The sequence below is a fragment of the Mytilus californianus genome, unplaced genomic scaffold (genome assembly GCF_021869535.1).
Source record: "Mytilus californianus isolate M0D057914Y unplaced genomic scaffold, xbMytCali1.0.p SCAF_4, whole genome shotgun sequence".
Lineage (NCBI taxonomy): Eukaryota > Metazoa > Mollusca > Bivalvia > Mytilida > Mytilidae > Mytilus > Mytilus californianus.
In genome coordinates, this window is record NW_026262690.1 from 9,827,676 (window position 1) to 9,847,387 (window position 19,712).

General features: G+C 31.8%; 1 protein-coding gene and 1 non-coding gene across 2 annotated transcripts in view; both read left to right on the plus strand.

Moving 5' to 3' along the window:
• The window catches only part of LOC127737436 (poly [ADP-ribose] polymerase 1-like), a 46,125-nt gene that overhangs the window by 19,853 nt on the left and 6,560 nt on the right, over nucleotides 1-19,712 (plus strand). The window contains exons 12-24 of the mRNA XM_052248140.1: nucleotides 15-160; nucleotides 1,134-1,279; nucleotides 2,288-2,357; nucleotides 3,851-3,928; nucleotides 4,542-4,674; nucleotides 5,856-6,054; nucleotides 8,394-8,519; nucleotides 9,673-9,756; nucleotides 11,480-11,602; nucleotides 12,248-12,370; nucleotides 13,864-13,962; nucleotides 15,550-15,702; nucleotides 17,521-17,648. Coding sequence (XP_052104100.1) covers nucleotides 15-160; nucleotides 1,134-1,279; nucleotides 2,288-2,357; nucleotides 3,851-3,928; nucleotides 4,542-4,674; nucleotides 5,856-6,054; nucleotides 8,394-8,519; nucleotides 9,673-9,756; nucleotides 11,480-11,602; nucleotides 12,248-12,370; nucleotides 13,864-13,962; nucleotides 15,550-15,702; nucleotides 17,521-17,648 — 1,608 coding nt within the window. The remainder of the gene's footprint in view (nucleotides 1-14; nucleotides 161-1,133; nucleotides 1,280-2,287; nucleotides 2,358-3,850; nucleotides 3,929-4,541; nucleotides 4,675-5,855; nucleotides 6,055-8,393; nucleotides 8,520-9,672; nucleotides 9,757-11,479; nucleotides 11,603-12,247; nucleotides 12,371-13,863; nucleotides 13,963-15,549; nucleotides 15,703-17,520; nucleotides 17,649-19,712) is intronic.
• Nucleotides 2,763-2,894, plus strand: LOC127699288 (small Cajal body-specific RNA 8). Its single transcript, XR_007981165.1, has one exon. It is a non-coding gene; the product is annotated as a small Cajal body-specific RNA 8 (non-coding RNA).

Sequence of the window (19,712 nt, forward strand, 5' to 3'; positions counted from 1 at the left end):
TTTATACTTATAAGGAAGACAAAACCATTGGAAGGAATGAAGTTTGTAATTGGAAAAACAGAAAAGTCTAAAGGAGAGATAACAAAAGAGTTACAGAAACTGGGTGGCCATGTTGTAACCAAGGTGACCTCTGATACTGCTGCTGTCATAAGTTGTAAAGGTATCCCATAATTCTGGTACCAAATTTAGTCATAATTAAAAAAAAGTAAAGTTTAATCTATTTTATGTGAATTGGGCTTACCGAATTCAGTTGTGTATTGTCCGTGGTCTTTTACTTCTATATTAAAATTGCCAGGTAGGAGTGTGGATTATAGAAAATTAAAGCTACACTTGAGAGAAAACCAGATTTTGTAATGATTGTTTATGTTCAGTCATGTTTATTATTGAAATTATAGAGGCCACCCTTATTTCTTTTCAAAAACTCGAATAATTTACCTAATCCATAAACTTATCTGGAATATGAACCATGTGTAAGTGTCAGCAGGGAACCAGCTTTAATATGCATTATGATATATAAAGTACAATTGTTATAGGTTATTCTTTCAGTTTGGGTGTTTCATACTGCTGCATGTGTTTTGTTTTCGTTAAAGGCCCTTCAACTATTAATATGATGAATAAGTTTAACAATATTTCACTAAAGGACAGCACTGTTTGACTTTCTAAGTCGCATTCTTTTGTTATTTTTCACATACTGTATTTGTTTGAAATTGACACATTCTTTTCCATGTTTCATGAATTCCTGTGGCACAAAAGGGTGTGTGGACGATGTTCCAATAGAGGAATTATACACAGCCGATTTCAGTAGTCTGTTCATAATTTCGATTCTTTAAACTACATTTTGTATAAAAATGAATAATAAGAGATCCTCAATGTGACAGGAACCCAATATTTACAGTAGATTCAGAATAGTCAAATAACATTAACCCAACAAGTAGTAGACAAGTTTGATGATGGTCTGAATTGTCATATTTAAACTGTACATTCATTAAGCAAAAGATCTCTGAAATAAATGGTGAAAATATGAAAGAAGTGTACACCATGGCAATTTTCCCTTCACACAATATTCTAGTAAGTACATGTATTACTTTTTGTTCCCTTGTATTATAACACAAACATTGTCATTTTACCACCAGCTGAAGTAACGAAGAAAAGCACCAATATAAAGGATGCAGAGAAGGCCAATATACACGTTGTAGACGAAGACTTCCTAGACAGTGTACAGAAAGGAGGGGCGTGTCTTATGATCCAGAAACATAATATTGTGTCCTGGGGAGCTGATGTAAGTTAAATCTGTCCATAGGGAGGGGCATAAAGTGGAGTTCCTACCTAGACAGTGTACAGAAAGGAGGGGCTTGTCTTATGATACAGAAACATAATATTGTGTCCTGGGGCACTGATGTATGTTTAATCTGTTACAGTGTTGTAACATTGTCATGGATCTTAAAAATGTTAAGTTTATGAGATACTTGTAGTAAACCTTCATCTCTAAGACTTTCAACATAAAATCAATGGTCAATAAAGCAGACAAGATATTTCAGCATGTGCACTCTTTTTATGCCCCCGCCATAGCGGAGGGGGCATCAAGTTTTACCCTTGTTCGTCCGTACGTCCCAAAATTGGTTTCTGTTCTCGAACTTTAGTTTACCTCAACCAAATGTTATGAAACTTATACACAATGCTTATTACTACAAAACACAGATCAAGCATGAATTTTGGTGGTGTCACTTTTACCGTTCTAGAGTTATGCCCCTTTACAAAAGAAAAAATTGCTGAATTTTTCGTTTCCGTTCTCTAACTTTAGTTTGCCTCAATTAAATGTTATGAAACGTATACACAATGCTTATTACCACAAAACTCAGATCAAGTACAAATTTGGGTAGCATCACTTTTACAGTTCTTGAGTTATGTCCCTTTTAATGTTATATGCAAGCGGGGGCATCATCTGTGTTCCATGGACACATTCCCCATTTATTTTTTTTCTTATAAGGAAAATGGAAGCATTAAAGTCAAAACATTATAATGTAAAAAATGAAAGGTTTTATAATTTGATTTAATCAAATGGTATCCTTATTTATAGTTATTGGCTTAAGGAATTATCACCTTTATTAACATTGTGTTTGCTGATGATTGGGCATGTCAGCATATTTAATTTTTGTATTGATACAAGTTATGTCAGTATATACCTTATGTACAATTATATAGCAGTAAAGATTATGTGCACAAGCCCTTGTTTTAATATTGAATTGAAATTTACTTATCACACAGAGAAATAAACTTTTTTTTTCAGCCATCTTCCAGAATTGTTCCAGCTTCTAGTAAAAGTATGGGAAAGAGCGCCTACAGACAGAAACAAGATGGTAACTTCTATTCAGGGCTTCAAACAAAAAATAACTAGTTAGATATTTTTCTATCCTGTTTTTAACCTCTTACATTTGTAACTGTTGACATTTAAACCAAGCAAGGCAGTGTAAAGATAGATTTACAGGGTTGGCAATATATTCTTTTTGGGTTGAAATTGTTTAAAATTGAAAAGATATGATATTTATAGTTTGCTTCTGTAACAAGGCTTAAATTGAAATTATGAACAAAAGTTAGTTAATAAGCAAATTTCTCTCAAAATTATCAATGTAATGCTATATCTTGCCATTTTGTCTTAGTAGAATTGTACTAGAAGTACAAAATTTAATTCAATTTTTGATTGCTCACAAATAAAACCTGAAGAACAAAACATTGAAATAACTTTGCCTTAAGTATAATTTAAATGGAAGTTTATGGATACACATCTGACAATTTAGTACAGGTTAGGTGTCACTGAAAGCTTCCTATAGAAAATCTCTCTCTGATGACTACAGTATATCTAGGTAATGCTGTGGACAGATACGGAGTGTACAATAAAATAACTAAACCAAAAATACTGAAAAAAAATAAAAAAATAATTAGCTAAGATATTAATATACACATGTATCAGGGTACTTTGTTTGTGAAAGCTGTGACAATAAGGTAATTGTAACATCTTAAGACTAAAAAATGAATTATCAATATAAATTTTTTTTTTTTAAAGTCTTGAATACTATAATTTATCAGCTTTTAATGGGAACGTATCACTGAATTAATTTTTTTTGAAATAAATATAGGTGATCCAGGATATACTGTCAGGAAAAAAGAATGCACACTTCTTCTAGTACTTATTATACTACATGATTCAAAGTAGGAAGAGTATATAGTGTTTGACCTTTTTGTCCGTCAGTCATTTTTGTTTCTGAACTCAAGTACTTTTTATTGGATTACAACCTCACCAGGAAATATAGTTTCATATATTGGCAGGATGATCCCTATTGATTTGGCTGCAGAAATATACAGTCAGATATGGTCTGATTAGATGATACAAGATTCCAACTCACATATTTTAAAACAAAGCATTGAAACAATGTTTCGATTGCTGTGCTTCATCTCAAAGTAACAGTTAGGCTTTCAACATGAAACAAAAGCTCTCACACCTCAGTGCAAGTTTGATGCCTTCTCCCACAGTTTGGAGCTGAATTCTTTTGCTAGATAAATCACTGTAAGCATTGTGGTTGTTTAAATCCATGGCATGTGTTGTGATAGTTACATACTTATTGCATGTTGGAGATCTCTAACAGCAACAATGTAGAGCAATGCCTGTGTGACCTGCTGTGTTAGAGGTAAGATCTTTTACCTTGATTAATTCCTCCTTTCCTGTAGTAACACAAATCAGCAAACCTCCTCCAGATTCACTGGATCTTTTTAATGTATTGGATGTATTCGAAACAACATTGAGTTGTACTGTCAAGTTCTAATTGTTTTACTGTGATATAATACTGTATTTCAGAGAAACATTTTACTAAGAGTATGCCAACAACAATGAAGATGAAAGTAAAAGGAGGGGCAGCTGTTGACCCTGATTCAGGTAAATTTATTGAGATATTTCATCAACCTTAAGGTAAATATAGGAATTTGGGCAGTATATCTGATTTAATGAAATTCTATAAGTATTTAGATCTTGGTGAATTGTTTCTGAATGTCACAAAATTGATATATATATATAGAATTTATACTTCCAGAGATACATTAAATATAATTTGGTTGTGTTTTTCTCTGGAACTACAAACAAAGGCTTCCTAAAATATGGTATCAATCTTTATGTTTATGTTACATACAGTAGAACCTGGTTGGGGTCAATGCCGTTTTTATCATAGCCTTTTACATTTAGAGATAAGTGTCAGTTAATGTGAATTTTAATATCAGTATATTTTGAAGAACCCCTAAAAAAATGAGCATTAGTTTACCCTGTAGTGTTAGATATCAAGGAACAATACAATTTTAAAAGTTTGTTTTTGATGTTGTAATAGTGCAGTGTCAAATATAAATAGATTGGAATATGTTTTGATGTGCAGCCAAGAAAGTGTCCTCAAAACTATGTATGTCAATTTGTTTCCATAATTAATATAAGTTAGAATTTCACTGAGAAATATATTTCTGTCTGTTCAGCCATGCTATATACATCGTTAATGTTTTACTAGGTTTGGAAGACAGTGCACATATTGTTGAAAGTAAAGGAGATATATTTAACTCAGTGTTAGGATTAGTAGATGTTGTAAAGGGAACAAACTCTTACTATAAGATCCAGGCTTTGGAGAGTGACAAAGGTGGAGCGTAAGTATGATACTCAAGCAGCAATGATCATATACTTCCATCTTAATTATACATTGTGTATTTCTGGGAATATATTGTAGTGGGTATTGAAATATTGTAGTCAACAAAAAAATGATGATCCAAGTTCATTATCAACAAACTTAAAAATTGAGCTGTTTATTTTTGGGATAAGATTGCAGCTATCTGAAGACCTCTAACATTGACTGACATTTATTTCTACTTTTCAAGACTCTTGCATCAACTGTTTTGTGCTGTACATTAAGGAACAACTCAGATTCTTCAGATTGTTTTGTTTAGAAGAGTAAACAAACAGATTGAATTTAAACAAAAATCTGTTAATTTTTTTCTTGAAATCCTAATTTTTTTTCTTTCTCGAAATCCTCATGTTTTGATATCTCCCTTTTTTATGTGTGTTTATTTTACAATACGGAAAATCAGTATTAAGCAAGATCTATATTTAGCATGACATCAATATAGGAATTCTGCTGTGTTCTATTGTTCAATTGAAATGAAACTATTTTGATCAAATAAGCACTGAAGTGGTGTTGTTCCAATCAGGTAACCTTTTTGAAACTTTGATGTTGAACTTCCATAAGGAAATGGAAACCACAATTGATGTATTGTCCTCAATCAAAACATAATCCAAACTGTTTATGTATTTAAGGACATGCATAGTTGAACTGATTATATAATACCTTGCGTTGCTTCGATTAACAGAAGACTCGACTAATTTGTTGCTCTGGGTTACTCAATCCGATGATTGATTTGCAACTCAAGAGATCAAAGCTGTGTTTTTTTACACTTTTATCCACTAAAAGTTCACCATTTACTACAAAAAATATAGTTATCACTTGTAGAAAAACAACATTTAGATTGAATCAAATAGAGAGTACATGTGCAGTTGAATATTTTTGAGAAAGAATGCTAATCTCAATGAAAATAATGGCGATATTACTCCTCAGAGCCATCAAGCTCTTTGTTTGTTATGCCCGATGTATAATCAAAGATTTGTTAGCATTGCATTGTAAAAAAGATCCAGTACATAACACTCATAAAATTTCAGGAATCTAAATAACAACAACTCTTTAAAACATGGAATAATTAGACTAAGTAGGGTAAAAAAAAATCCAGATTTAATTAAATCTTATTTTTATTAGATAACATTAATTAAACTATTGTAGATGGTGGTTATTCCGTGCCTGGGGACGTGTGGGAACAACAATAGGAGGTAACAAACTGGAGAGATGTGGTTCCCAGAATAGTGTTATATCACAGTTTAAAGCTTTGTTTGGTGAGAAGACTGGCAATGACTGGGAAGATAGGAAAGATTTCAAGAAAATACAGAACAAATTTTATCCATTAGAAATAGATTACGGTGATGTATGTAACTCATTGAAATAGTCAGCAATAACTCTCTAGAATAGTAAAGTCAAACTTCAGTTAGAAAATTTACTACACTTTCCTTTGCAGATTCCTTTTTCCATCCATATCAAAATCATTAAAAATGTTTATATAAAAAAGGAGAAAAAAAATCAGTACACCATCTAAAATTGAAATATCAATGGATTATCCAACTAGCTAAAAACTTGGCTGGATCATAAAACCAACGATGCTTTGATCTTAAGACAGGAAACAGAGTATGAATATCCTTTTAATGAAGATTTTAGATTTTGACTGCTTATGTTAATGAAAATAACACTTTATAAGTAAGGTATATCTGAAGTGATTGTATGGATTTTCCTTCATCACCATGGCTTGAACCAAAAATTTTGAAAGTCAAGTATGTATAAGTACCTTAATAGGGGAGGAGCTACATGACCTATAAAAAGCCTAATTCATCTATAAAGGTCATAGTCTAGTATTAACATTGAAGTAATTATAGTGCTTAATGTTGAAGTGAAGTGGTGCATTCTCTTCTCATGATACAACACCAATAGTTTCTATCATCCATTGCCCTACACAGACATGTAGATCTCTTCTCATGATACAACACCAATAGTTTCTATCATCCATCGCCCTACACAGACATGTAGATAAAATAACACCAAATCTGTCCAGAAAAAACAAAAATGTTCTATAAGACAGTTTTTTAAAGCAATTGCTTTTATGCCATCGCGTATGGCCATCTTTGTGACGCAAATCAGAGACTCCACCCAGATCAAGCCATAGTATTTTGTTAAACAGGCTCCTGGTGTGTCATTCTTAAACACCTATGTATGTTTTCTAATGCAACACATAGCTTGAAACTTTTGAAAAATGTTAGTGGATTAAAGAGGTTTCAGCATATGTTCTTGTAGATGTATTTTTGTATTTAGGGGGACAACCGTTTGACTATCAAAAAACATAGAAGTCTGAGTGAAAAAAAGTGCATTTTTATACCTGCGATTCCGTTCTCCTTTCGTACGATGTTTCAACAAAATATGGAATCATTTCAGTTGTTGATTTAGTATTGAAAATTTTACTGAATTATCTCTTATTAAATACGGTTTTATATGTTTAATTGGTGTTTCTCTAAGAAAGAGGCCAGGTGCTCTTGTTCATTCATAAAATTATCGTTCATTCATAAATTTATCGTAAAATCAAAATCACTACACAGGTTATACGTAGTGTCAAATGATTACCTGTAATCTAAAAATAGACAAACTTAACTGACCTATTTTGTTGATTTGTTTGCGCAAATAATTTAGAGGAACGAAACCCTTGTTAAAAACACATAACAATAAGTTCGTTTTCCTTTTTTGTCATAACTCTGTAAGATTAATCGATCACCTTACTAATGAAATGGACCCGTCAAAACATGATAGATGCCAACTCCAGATGAAGAGATATTTACCATTTGGAATTTTCTAGTTTCATAGATTGAAAAAAAGTACGTCCAGTTGGATATCATAATCAAAACTGGGTATGCATGACAAATGATGAAACCATTATCCTCGTCTTTCCAGTGGACACGTCTACTACGTGTGTTGACACTCGACGGTCCACCGTGTTTGCAATTTTATTTCACATGTTTTCGAAATATTGAAGATAATTTTTCGCAATGTTTCCTGAAAATTGATAAATATCAAAGCAACGAAGAGCTGTTTGTTCTTGTTCGTATAATGACGATTTAATGTCATGTTTGTCTGTGATGACCCCCCTTTTCAGGATTGCATGAGAATTATAGTTATCTCTTACCACATGAGGATGACACATATCAACTGAGCAATAATGTTTGGGACTTAGATTTAAGAAATGAAGACAAAGTAACATTATGAAAATATTTTTAGTAAGCTGAAATATATATATATTTTTTACATGTTTATGTCTTGTAAGATATTTTATTTATTTCCCGTTTTTCAACATTTGCGTCTGGAAAGTTGAAATGTTTTAATTGAATGGTTAAATTTAAATTAATTATGATAATTGTTAAAATTAAATCAATAAAGGAAATTATTGCCCAGTTACAAATACTACCAGGGGATAATTTCTTTTTGAGTTATATGTTTCAGCACATGTAAATTTGACCGGTCTCCTTGTGAAATATAAAACATATTAAAAATGACTTTCTGCTAAAGTCTTTTATTGATATAAAGTTAAAATTTCTTACTTCTCACTAGACAACACTCCTGTCAGGTTTAATTCTTATATATATATGTGGATGAAAAATAAAAGTCCCCAAAACATTAAGATGGCAGCAATTGCTTTTACAGCCTTTAAGGCTTTGATTTAAATTTTAGGATGAAGATGAAGTGAAGAAGTTTGACACCAGCTCCTCAACATCTAAACTAGATAAACCTGTGCAAGACTTAGTGAGACTTATATTTGATGTAGAAAGTATGAAAAAAGCCATGTTAGAATTTGAGGTATTTATAAAATGAGAACAACTCTTGACTTCACGAAGCAAGACCATTGTTTTTATAGATTTGTATTATGATTAATAAGTAGTAGACATGAATGTGGATGAATAAAAAAAATTGGCAAATTATTCATTATATTTTGATTTATATTAATTGGAATTCAAGTTTCAATGACATGATCAAATAATAAAAAGGTGCCTACACATTGTGCAATTCAAACATGGACTACAGTGTGTATGTTTTTAATGTTTCGACTCTCCATACCATTGCTTTATATTTAGATCCTCAATTTCATGTGTACACTTTATTTGCCATGGTTTGTATCATATAACTTAAAGAAATGGTAGTTTCCTATCAAATTTTCAGTGGATGTCTGATAAGATTGTGTCATCATCACTGGTCATATAAAAATAAGGAGACTTGATATGATTGCCAGTGAGACATCTATCCACCAGAGACCAAAAGTTGAGAATGTTATCCACTATAAGGCACTTATGATGTGAAAAATCAAAAACAAATTTTGGAGTAACAATACCAGTGTTCAATAACGATGTTAACATGGTTAAAGGCATGTTTAACCAGACTACACCATGTAGTGAAAACAAAAACAACCATACAGTTATCTATTTTTTTAACGACCTTGAGGATACTGATGAGTAAATTCAGACAGTTTTTGTGTTCTTATATAAATAATAACAACTAATACAATAATATCTAAACTTATTTGTCAAATAAGATTAAATTAATAATTTTTAGTTATCTCATAACAATAATTATAATATTGTTTGTCCATTTAAAACAGTTTTAATGGAAAGGTTTTCTTTGACAAAACTGAACCTTCTCATTCACTGCACTAAATAATTGTATGCTAAAGAGCCTCACAGAGCAAACTCTTGATGTGTCAAAACTTTTTGGTAACCCAGAATTGAATTCAAACACAATTGTCATTGGCAAGTTTTATTCTTTAAAAACAGGCTTACATATCCCATTATCAAAAACACTAGTTGTCATCTAGCACTGGTCAGGGTAGTCTATATTACAAAAGTTTCAATGTTTTCATATGGATTTATGCTCTATGGTCGGGTTGTTGTCTTTTTGACACATTCCCCATTTCCATTCTCAATTTTATTAGTTATTTTGATTATCATTAATGTTTTAGATTGATCTAAAAAAGATGCCTTTGGGAAAATTGTCAAAACGACAGATAGAATCAGCCTATAGGATACTTACAGAGTTAACAAAGGTAAAGATTGGTTTATACAACAAGAGTGAATGGTCACACTGACCACTCCTATGGAAAAGTAGTATTTTTGAAAATCTTCTCTCTGCGTAAGATTAAAATCTTTTAAAATTTGATAGATCATAATAAATGAATAGGTGTCAAAAGCATTCAGCCTATATATAGAAAATCTCTCAAATTCACAACTGAACAAGATATTTGTTTATGTTAATGGTATTATCTGACAATTTAAGATATATTTAACATTCCTGAAAACAACAAATGTACCTTTAACTTGGTTTCTAAATTGAAGCACTAAAATTTCAGATATCTCAGGAAGTTTTGTCAACAGCGAGAATTGACTGCAGTGCTGTGCAGTAGTCCAATGTTAGGTCCTTTTTGTCAGAATTCTATCTTTCACAAACGACAGCTTAAATCAATTTTGGTCCTTCATTTTAACTAGATCAGAATTAACAAGTTTTACACTGTGTGATGTTATAAAAATATTAAGAAACTTTTGTAACTCGTGTATCTGCTAAGAAAGATATTAAATATCTTAAACTATTTTGTATTAGATAGAACAACAAGACCAAATATCTATCATAAAAAAAGAGAAACTTTTCTGCAATATATATCTCACTGTTTTCAGTCACTTCACTGTCACAGAAAAATGTAACAACTTGTCAGTTTTAGGTTAGAGTCAAACTTTGCTGACAAGGTTTTATTCCACACTAAAATTACAAGATATTGGATGATAGTTTGTTAGTTGTTTTAAATAAGGACTTGTTATTACAGCTATTGGAGAAAGGAGGATATTGGATGATAGATTGTTAGTTGTTTTAAATAAGGACTTGTTATTACAGCTATTGGAGAAAGGAGGGTGTTGGATGATAGATTGTTAGTTGTTTTAAATAAGGAATTGTAATTACAGCTATTGGAGAAAGGAGGATATTGGATGATAGTTTGTTAGTTGTTTTAAATAAGGACTTGTTATTACAGCTATTGGAGAAAGGAGGATATTGGATGATAGATTGTTAGTTGTTTTAAATAAGGACTTGTTATTACAGCTATTGGAGAAAGGAGGATATTGGATGATAGTTTGTTAGTTGTTTTAAATAAGGACTTGTTATTACAGCTATTGGAGAAAGGAGGATATTGGATGATAGATTGTTAGTTGTTTTAAATAAGGACTTGTTATTACAGCTATTGGAGAAAGGAGGGTATTGGATGATAGATTGTTAGTTGTTTTAAATAAGGAATTGTAATTACAGCTATTGGAGAAAGGAGGATATTGGATGATAGTTTGTTAGTTGTTTTAAATAAGGACTTGTTATTACAGCTATTGGAGAAAGAAGGATATTGGATGATAGATTGTTAGTTGTTTTAAATAAGGACTTGTTATTACAGCTATTGGAGAAAGGAGGATATTGGATGATAGTTTGTTAGTTGTTTTAAATAAGGACTTGTTATTACAGCTATTGGAGAAAGGAGGATATTGGATGATAGATTGTTAGTTGTTTTAAATAAGGACTTGTTATTACAGCTATTGGAGAAAGGAGGATATTGGATGATAGTTTGTTAGTTGTTTTAAATAAGGACTTGTTATTACAGCTATTGGAGAAAGGAGGATATTGGATGATAGATTGTTAGTTGTTTTAAATAAGGAATTGTAATTACAGCTATTGGAGAAAGGAGGATATTGGATGATAGTTTGTTAGTTGTTTTAAATAAGGACTTGTTATTACAGCTATTGGAGAAAGGGGGAACACAAACACAGTTTTTAGATGCCACCAATAGATTTTATACTTTGGTGCCACATGACTTTGGGATGAAGAAGCCACCATTATTAGACACAGATCAAGTCATTAAGGTATGAATACTTTGTGGTGTTTCAGTGATAATTGAATTTCCTGTTTAAAGCAGATATGTTGAGGGTGTTTGAACTTATTAGATAAACCTTGCAGCAAATCAGTAATATTGAATCAAAAGCAAAAACAATTTCTGTAGATCTATGTTAACTTAAGTAAAAACTTTTGGTATATTTCAAATAACTCAAAAGTGGAATGGTAAATCATTTTCTTTTGTTGCAATATAAATTTTGTTTGAGAAAATTATTATATAGATTTAAATGAGATGTGTGTTATTACAATATATAATTTTATACAATATTTAATTTCAGTCCAAGACAGAGATGTTAGATAACTTACCAGAGATTTATACGATATTTTATTTCAGTCCAAGACGGAGATGTACGATAACTTACCAGAGATTTATACAATATTTAATTTCAGTCTAAGACGGAGATGTTAGATAACTTACTAGAGATTTATACAATATTTAATTTCAGTCTAAGACGGAGATGTTAGATAACTTACCAGAGATTTATACAATATTTAATTTCAGCCTAAGACGGAGATGTTGGATAACTTACCAGAGATTTATACGATATTTTATTTCAGTCCAAGACGTAGATTTTGGATAACTTACCAGAGATTTATACGATATTTAATTTCAGTCTAAGACGGAGATGTTGGATAACTTACTAGAGATAGAGATAGCTTACAGTATGTTGAAAGGTGGCACTGAAGGAGAAGATCCTATTGACAATCATTACAAGAAACTAAAAACAGAAATTGTAGTAAGTTACTTCCACCATTTTTGCCATTAACAATATCATAGCAGATACTTGATTACATATAATAAGCAAAATAAGCAACAGCCACTTTATCTATTTATAATAGTGAGCATCCCCTGAAGTTGACCTTGTATGAAGTTTTCACTTCAACTCTTTGACATAGTGCTAAACTCGTTGCTTGTTAAACCCTTGCAATAACTTTGTGGGGGTCTGTAGCTGGCTTATTGCAATGTCAAATTTCTGCCCCTATCTAACATTTCGTTCTATATAGTGGAATCTAAAATGTGCCACCATCTTTGTTTGTCCTCTAACTTTGTACTTTTTCCATGGAGATTATTTGGCCCCACCCCTTCAGTCATGGTCTATTGACTTTGAAACTTTTGCTTAGTTTATAAGTTAATGTTTGTGTTTAGGTTTCTTCAAAGGGAACGACTTATGAAAAGTCAATGGTATTTGGTATGCAGTTGTATAAGCATTGGCACATCTCATTTCCATGGAGACTGTTTAGCCCTGTACCTTTATTCATAATTCATTGACTGAATATTTGCATAACTTACATGTTAAAGTATTGTTATTTTAATTTCAATATTTGCATTATCAAATAACAAATAGGCGAGACATATCTCTGTATTAACAGTTTATTACCATTTTTTTTAGTTTTTGCCTATCATCTTGAATACTATGAAAGATACAAATGTATATAAAAACTTTAAAAAGCAAAAAATATCTGCAGGACAAGATCTTCAAATATGTCAACATGAAATTGAAATTGTCAGAAATTGTCAGTTAACTCTTTATATAGTTAATGCCCTTTCATGATGATTTTTACCAAAAAATGGCCCATTGTTGAAGATGCAGACGAGTGACACAGGCTCTTTACAGCCTCTAGTTAAAGGAGTTATAGGACTTTGACTATCTTTTGGAGTATTGTAACCATGTCACCTTGTGAATGCAACTTCTCTCAGACCATTTGACAGAAAACTCTTTTACTTGGTAGGATTGTTTGCCATCATATGCAGTTGACCACATTATACCGTCATTTTGATTTGGCCATTTTTTATGGGAGTTATAGGACTGTTACCATATTTTGACTATCGTACACACAATGTAATTCCTCATTTATACAGTGAGGTTGATATTTTGCTATTTTTTTTCCACTGGATTAGTGATAGAACTTATAAATCATATTATATTCTATCAGAAATGTTTAGTAGGTGGGCATTATGAATCATTGTGTGAGTTAATTACAGAAATATCAATTACAAGCACTAAACTCTGTGGTGTGATTATAAGACTTGTGTGTTATCTTAGACAAAGGATTTAATGAATCATAATTAAAGCATTCATGGCAAACTTTATTTAGGTTAATGTAACTTTGAAGTAAGAAATATGATTAAATATGGCAAAACCATTCCTTACAACTCAAAGCCATCTTGAATATCAATTTTGTCATATTGAAGGAAACATTTTAGTTTCTTTTTCATTGATTTTTATAGCCAATTGGAAAGAAAACAGAAGAATTCAAAAGACTTGTCGATTATGTTAAGAACACTCATGCAGCTACACATAACCAGTACGACCTTGTTGTGGAAGAGGTATGTAGAATATCTGATACATGTAGCTACACATAACCAGTAAGACCTCGTAGTGGAAGAGGTTTATAGAATATCAGATACATGTAGCTACACATAACCAGTACGACCTTGGAGTGGAAGAGGTTTGTAGAATGTCAGATACATGTAGCTACACATAACCAGTACGACCTTGTTGTGGAAGAGGTATGTAGAATATCAGATACATATAGCTACACATAACCAGTATGACCTCTTTGTGGAAGAGGTATGTAGAATATCTGATACATGTAGCTACACATAACCAGTAAGACCTCGTTGTTGAAGAGGTTTGTAGAATATCAGATACATGTAGCTACACATAACCAGTACTTCCTTGGAGTGGAAGAGGTTTGTAGAATATCAGATACATGTAGCTACACATAACCAGTACTACCTTGGAGTGGAAGAGGTTTGTAGAATATCAGATACATGTAGCTACACATAACCAGTACTTCCTTGGAGTGGAAGAGGTTTGTAGAATATCTGATACATGTAGCTACACATAACCAGTACGACCTCCTTGTGGAAGAGGTTTGTAGAATATCAGATACATGTAGCTACACATAATCACTACGACCTTGTTTTGGAAGAGGTATGTAGAATATCAGATACATGTAGCTACACATTATCAGTACAACCTCGTTGTGGAAGAGGTATGTAGAATATCAGATACATGTAGCTACACATAATCAGTATGACCTCGTTGTGGAAGAGGTATGTAGAATATCAGATACATGTAGCTACACATAATCAGTACGACCTTGGAGTGGAAGAGGTATGTAGAATATCAGATACATGTAGCTACACATAATCAGTACGACCTCGTTGTGGAAGAGGTATGTAGAATATCAGATACATATAGCTACACATAACCAGTATGACCTCTTTGTGGAAGAGGTATGTAGAATATCTGATACATGTAGCTACACATAACCAGTAAGACCTCGTTGTTGAAGAGGTTTGTAGAATATCAGATACATGTAGCTACACATAACCAGTACTTCCTTGGAGTGGAAGAGGTTTGTAGAATATCAGATACATGTAGCTACACATAACCAGTACTACCTTGGAGTGGAAGAGGTTTGTAGAATATCAGATACATGTAGCTACACATAACCAGTACTTCCTTGGAGTGGAAGAGGTTTGTAGAATATCTGATACATGTAGCTACACATAACCAGTACGACCTCATTGTGGAAGAGGTTTGTAGAATATCAGATACATGTAGCTACACATAATCAGTTTAAACATTTTATCGAAAAATGTTTGTAGAATATGAGATATACATAAAGCTACAATCAGTAGGACATGATCATGGAATTGGAATTGAGAACATGTTTGTTGTTAAAAAAAAACTTTCATATGCTATAACTGTACATATTGCAGTAGAATATTACTGTTATAACTTTACTCATCACATTCATTTCTGAATTTAGTAATTCAAGTTATGGTATTGGGAAAAATTAAGTACTGTTAATATCCTACATATAAGATGTCAACTGCTGCCAAAATGTAGATAGTGTGTTAAGATTCAGAATGCAGCAAATTGTAATTTAATTGTACTTTCAGGTGTTCAAGATTGAAAGGCAGGGTGAGGCAGTAACATATGGTCCCTTTAAGGAATTGCATAATCGTAAATTATTATGGCATGGTTCAAGGACAACAAATTTTGCTGGAATACTGTCGCAAGGTTTACGTATAGCTCCTCCTGAAGCACCTGTGGTAAGTGTAGAGATAAGTACCAGGTCTACGTATAGCTCTTTCTGAGGCACCTGTGGTAAGTTATAAGATCTAGATACCAGGTACCTTTTGTCATGGTTTATGATTTCAAATCAGAACTTATTGAAATATTGTTGCAAACTTCATATAAGAACGATAAACCTGATGATGCATTTTAATGGCCATGTATGGAATTTTCGTTGCATTTTCTAGGGAATTACAATTAAGAGCTTCCTGAAATTTTTTATCAAGCCTTTACGTGAGCATGTTATTCTGTGTGATGCATTTTTACATCCATCGCTCATCAACTTCCTGTGTACTAAATACTTAAAATGGGGTAACAGTAGTGAGCAGTAGTGAGCAGTTTAACTTGTTCCTTTTGTCAGTTTCAATGAATGTATGTACCTTTATTTTGTCATTCCGAGACTTGGGCATACTAGTACTGACAAAGATTGTTAAAGTTAATGACTAGTTTACACATCCCAGACATCTCTATGTGTCAATTAGTTTGTTTCGGTGAAGTCAAGGAAGGATAAAGTAATAGCCATGACATCGTCATTTTTTTCTCAGCTAATTTACAAATAAAAAAGATTAAAAAACTGCTGTACAGTCATATGAGTACAATTCTGGCAGGTAATTTATCCACTTTATTGTGTGGCCTGTCAGTGTCCTGGTGTCAATTCCACAATACTTGCACAGATTCTCCTATTGGACATGCAGTTGTACAGCTGCTTTTTATGCCCCACCTAGTGGCATTATGTTTTTCGGTCTGTGCGTCCGTCCGTTCGTCCGTCCGTTCGTCTGTCCGTCTGTCCCGCTTCAGGTTAAAGTTTTTCGGGTTAAAGTTTTTGGTCAAAGGTAGTTTTTGATGAAGTTGAAGTCCAATCAACTTGAAACTAAGTACACATGTTTCGTATGATATGATCTTTCTAATTGTAATGGCAAATTAGAGTTTTGATCCCAATTTCACGGTCCACTGAACATAGAAAATGATAGTGCTAGTGGGGCATACTTGTACTATGGACACATTCTTGTTTAATTCTTGATCGTGTGATTATTTGGGTTTCATACATGCTTTAACGCAAATAAGACATCTTGTATTTCTTGAATTCATTTCTACGAGTTTTTTTGGAGAGTGAATGATTACTCTTTATATGAAAAAGAAGAACACTTTATTAAAATTTGATGAAGGGGATAAAAAGTGCGTGTTGCCTGCAATCTCCAAATAATACTTTTTAAAAAAATGGCTCAGTCCATGTAGCCCTGTATAAGAATCTGTGTAAGTTTGGTTGAATTTTACCAAGCTGTTTTCAAGCAGATAAACAGAAATAACTTTGTCCATGCTTTGGATGGGAAACCCAAATAATCACACAGATCAAAAATCAGAATAGCAGCTGTACAACTGCATGTCCATGTATGGAATTTTTGTTTCATTTTCTAGGGAACTACAATTAAGAGCTTCAGTTCACAATTTATCTTGGTTTTGTCACATTAAATATATATTTTGTATTGCCATAGCATGTCATGTATGCTTTTGCAAATAAATATTGGTAAAGGTATATATTTATATTTCAGACTGGTTACAAGTTTGGTAAAGGTATATATTTATATTTCAGACTGGTTACATGTTTGGTAAAGGTATATATTTATATTTCAGACTGGTTACAAGTTTGGTAAAGGTATATATTTATATTTCAGACTGGTTACATGTTTGGTAAAGGTATATATTTATATTTCAGACTGGTTACAAGCTTGGTAAAGGTATATATTTATATTTCAGACTGGTTACATGTTTGGTAAAGGTATATATTTATATTTCAGACTGGTTACATGTTTGGTAAAGGTATATATTTTGCTGACATGGTGTCAAAGAGTGCCAACTATTGTAGAACTTCAAAGTCTGATCCTACAGGTCTCATGTTGCTGTGTGAAGTTGCTCTTGGTAACCCGTAAGTAGAAGTGATCTAATTGGCTAAAAAATCAGAAATATTATCAATCTTTGTATAAAGAAGATTTTGATCAATGTAAGGAAATTGGAAGAGAAGCCACCCCACTTCGTTTTTGTTTTGGGGAGTGCAAGAGGTGATAGCTTTTCCCTATACCAATAGCTCTTTGATCTGTTCTTTAGAGCTTTTGGACATTTAAAAAAAAGGTATCTTCTTCTTTTTACTGTACTCCTGCTGTGATGCACCACATCAATGATAACATCATAATTATAAAAGGCCTCCATAAATGAACCATGATATTTTATAAGATTAAAACAATGTGTTGTTTCACAAGAAGAAAACATATGACATTTCTAGCAATATAAAGACTGCAATTGTTCCATCAAATGTGAAAGCTGTATATATATATATAATATATATTTGATACGAAAAATTAGCTATAAATGTTTTAATTCATTAATAATATCAACAAGAAGGGGAAACAAACTATAATATATACAAACAAACCCAACAGTTACAGAGAAATCAATATTTGAGGTAAAGTGAAAATCAGTAAAAGTTAACATACCTTAGAAAGCTCATCTTGTCACTGTATCAGGGATATTAAAACCATTAAAAGTAACACAAATTTTTATGACTTGTTAGGACTTTGTCATCCTTTATTTCTTGAATTTAAATACAGATTCCATGATATTTCTTTCTGTTGAACCTTAAGTATTACCTGACTCTCTTAAGACATTTTGAGTAAAGTCTTTATTATGTTAATTGTACACAGCATCTATATCTGTGTGAATATCAGAAATATCTTCGAAAATTTTACGGTCGCTATCATGATTACTTAATTTGGGTAACAATTTATTTTAGTCTTATCAATAAATACCTATTATGAAAAGTATATATTTATTCAACAGATATCACACAAAATTACAAATACAGATAATACTATGAAAAAGTGTGTGTTAAAATAATATAATGGAATGATTTATCCTTTGAAAGATTTATGTTGGAATCTCGAACTGAAATACATAGATATTTAACATTTTGACAGAAACCAGGTTTCAAGGGAGATAACTCAATTTTTTCAAATGTCAGTAAATTGTTGATTTATATTCAACAAATGTTTAGCTTCAATTATCCAGTTTAAAACTTTAAAAGGTGTTGTCATGGTTGTTTCAACTAAATTTATATAATGCCCAATATTCTCTTTATGCTGATAATGATTACATTTATTTAATTTTTTTTTTATTTAAAGAGAGATGACAATAACTAATCGTCCATATTAACAAAACAAGTACTACAAAATCAGTTAGCACAAAATTAGTTCAGTGAATTATATGTTCAAGTCACATGATACAAGTTTCTGGTGATTATAATTTTCAGGAAATTATTAAACTAATGCATGCATATATACTAAACTAAATCTCTAAATGTTTTATCACGAATCAATAATGTATAATAGACTCAAAAAATTATTCTGTGAATGTTTGATAAAAAACTTTTACTGCTAATTAACTTTCTGGTTTTGGTGCAGAAATGTACTGTTCATGACCATAATAAGCAATCAACACAGAATCATGGAGCACCTGTATAATAAGCGAGATGATAGAGCAATTTTTATTTATTGATTTTTTAAAGTTTTCCAAGTATTTTCCATTTAAGAAATAATTCTCTCATGCCATGCTCAGAATGCTTTTTTTTTCAAACATGAATAGGCATTATATTTCAATAGATTTAGAATTTTTTGGTTCTTATCAGAAAATTCAGAACTTTTTGTACTTTGAAAAGGACTTAAAAGACACATTTGAAAGCAACCATTTTGATTTTATGAAGCACAATCATCTTGAAACCAACTATTACACAATAAAAAGTACTAAAACATGTTAACTTACTTTTAAAATGATTTCATTTAATTTCCTAGCAAACAACACCAACAGAAATTACCATTTTGAACTCTGGTGTTGTGAAAAATACAATTGATGCTAAGATTTTAATTGTGACATCAGGTAATTGCCTCCCATGTTCTATTAGAATAAGAACATTTTTTTTTTGTTCCTATCGTGATGCATT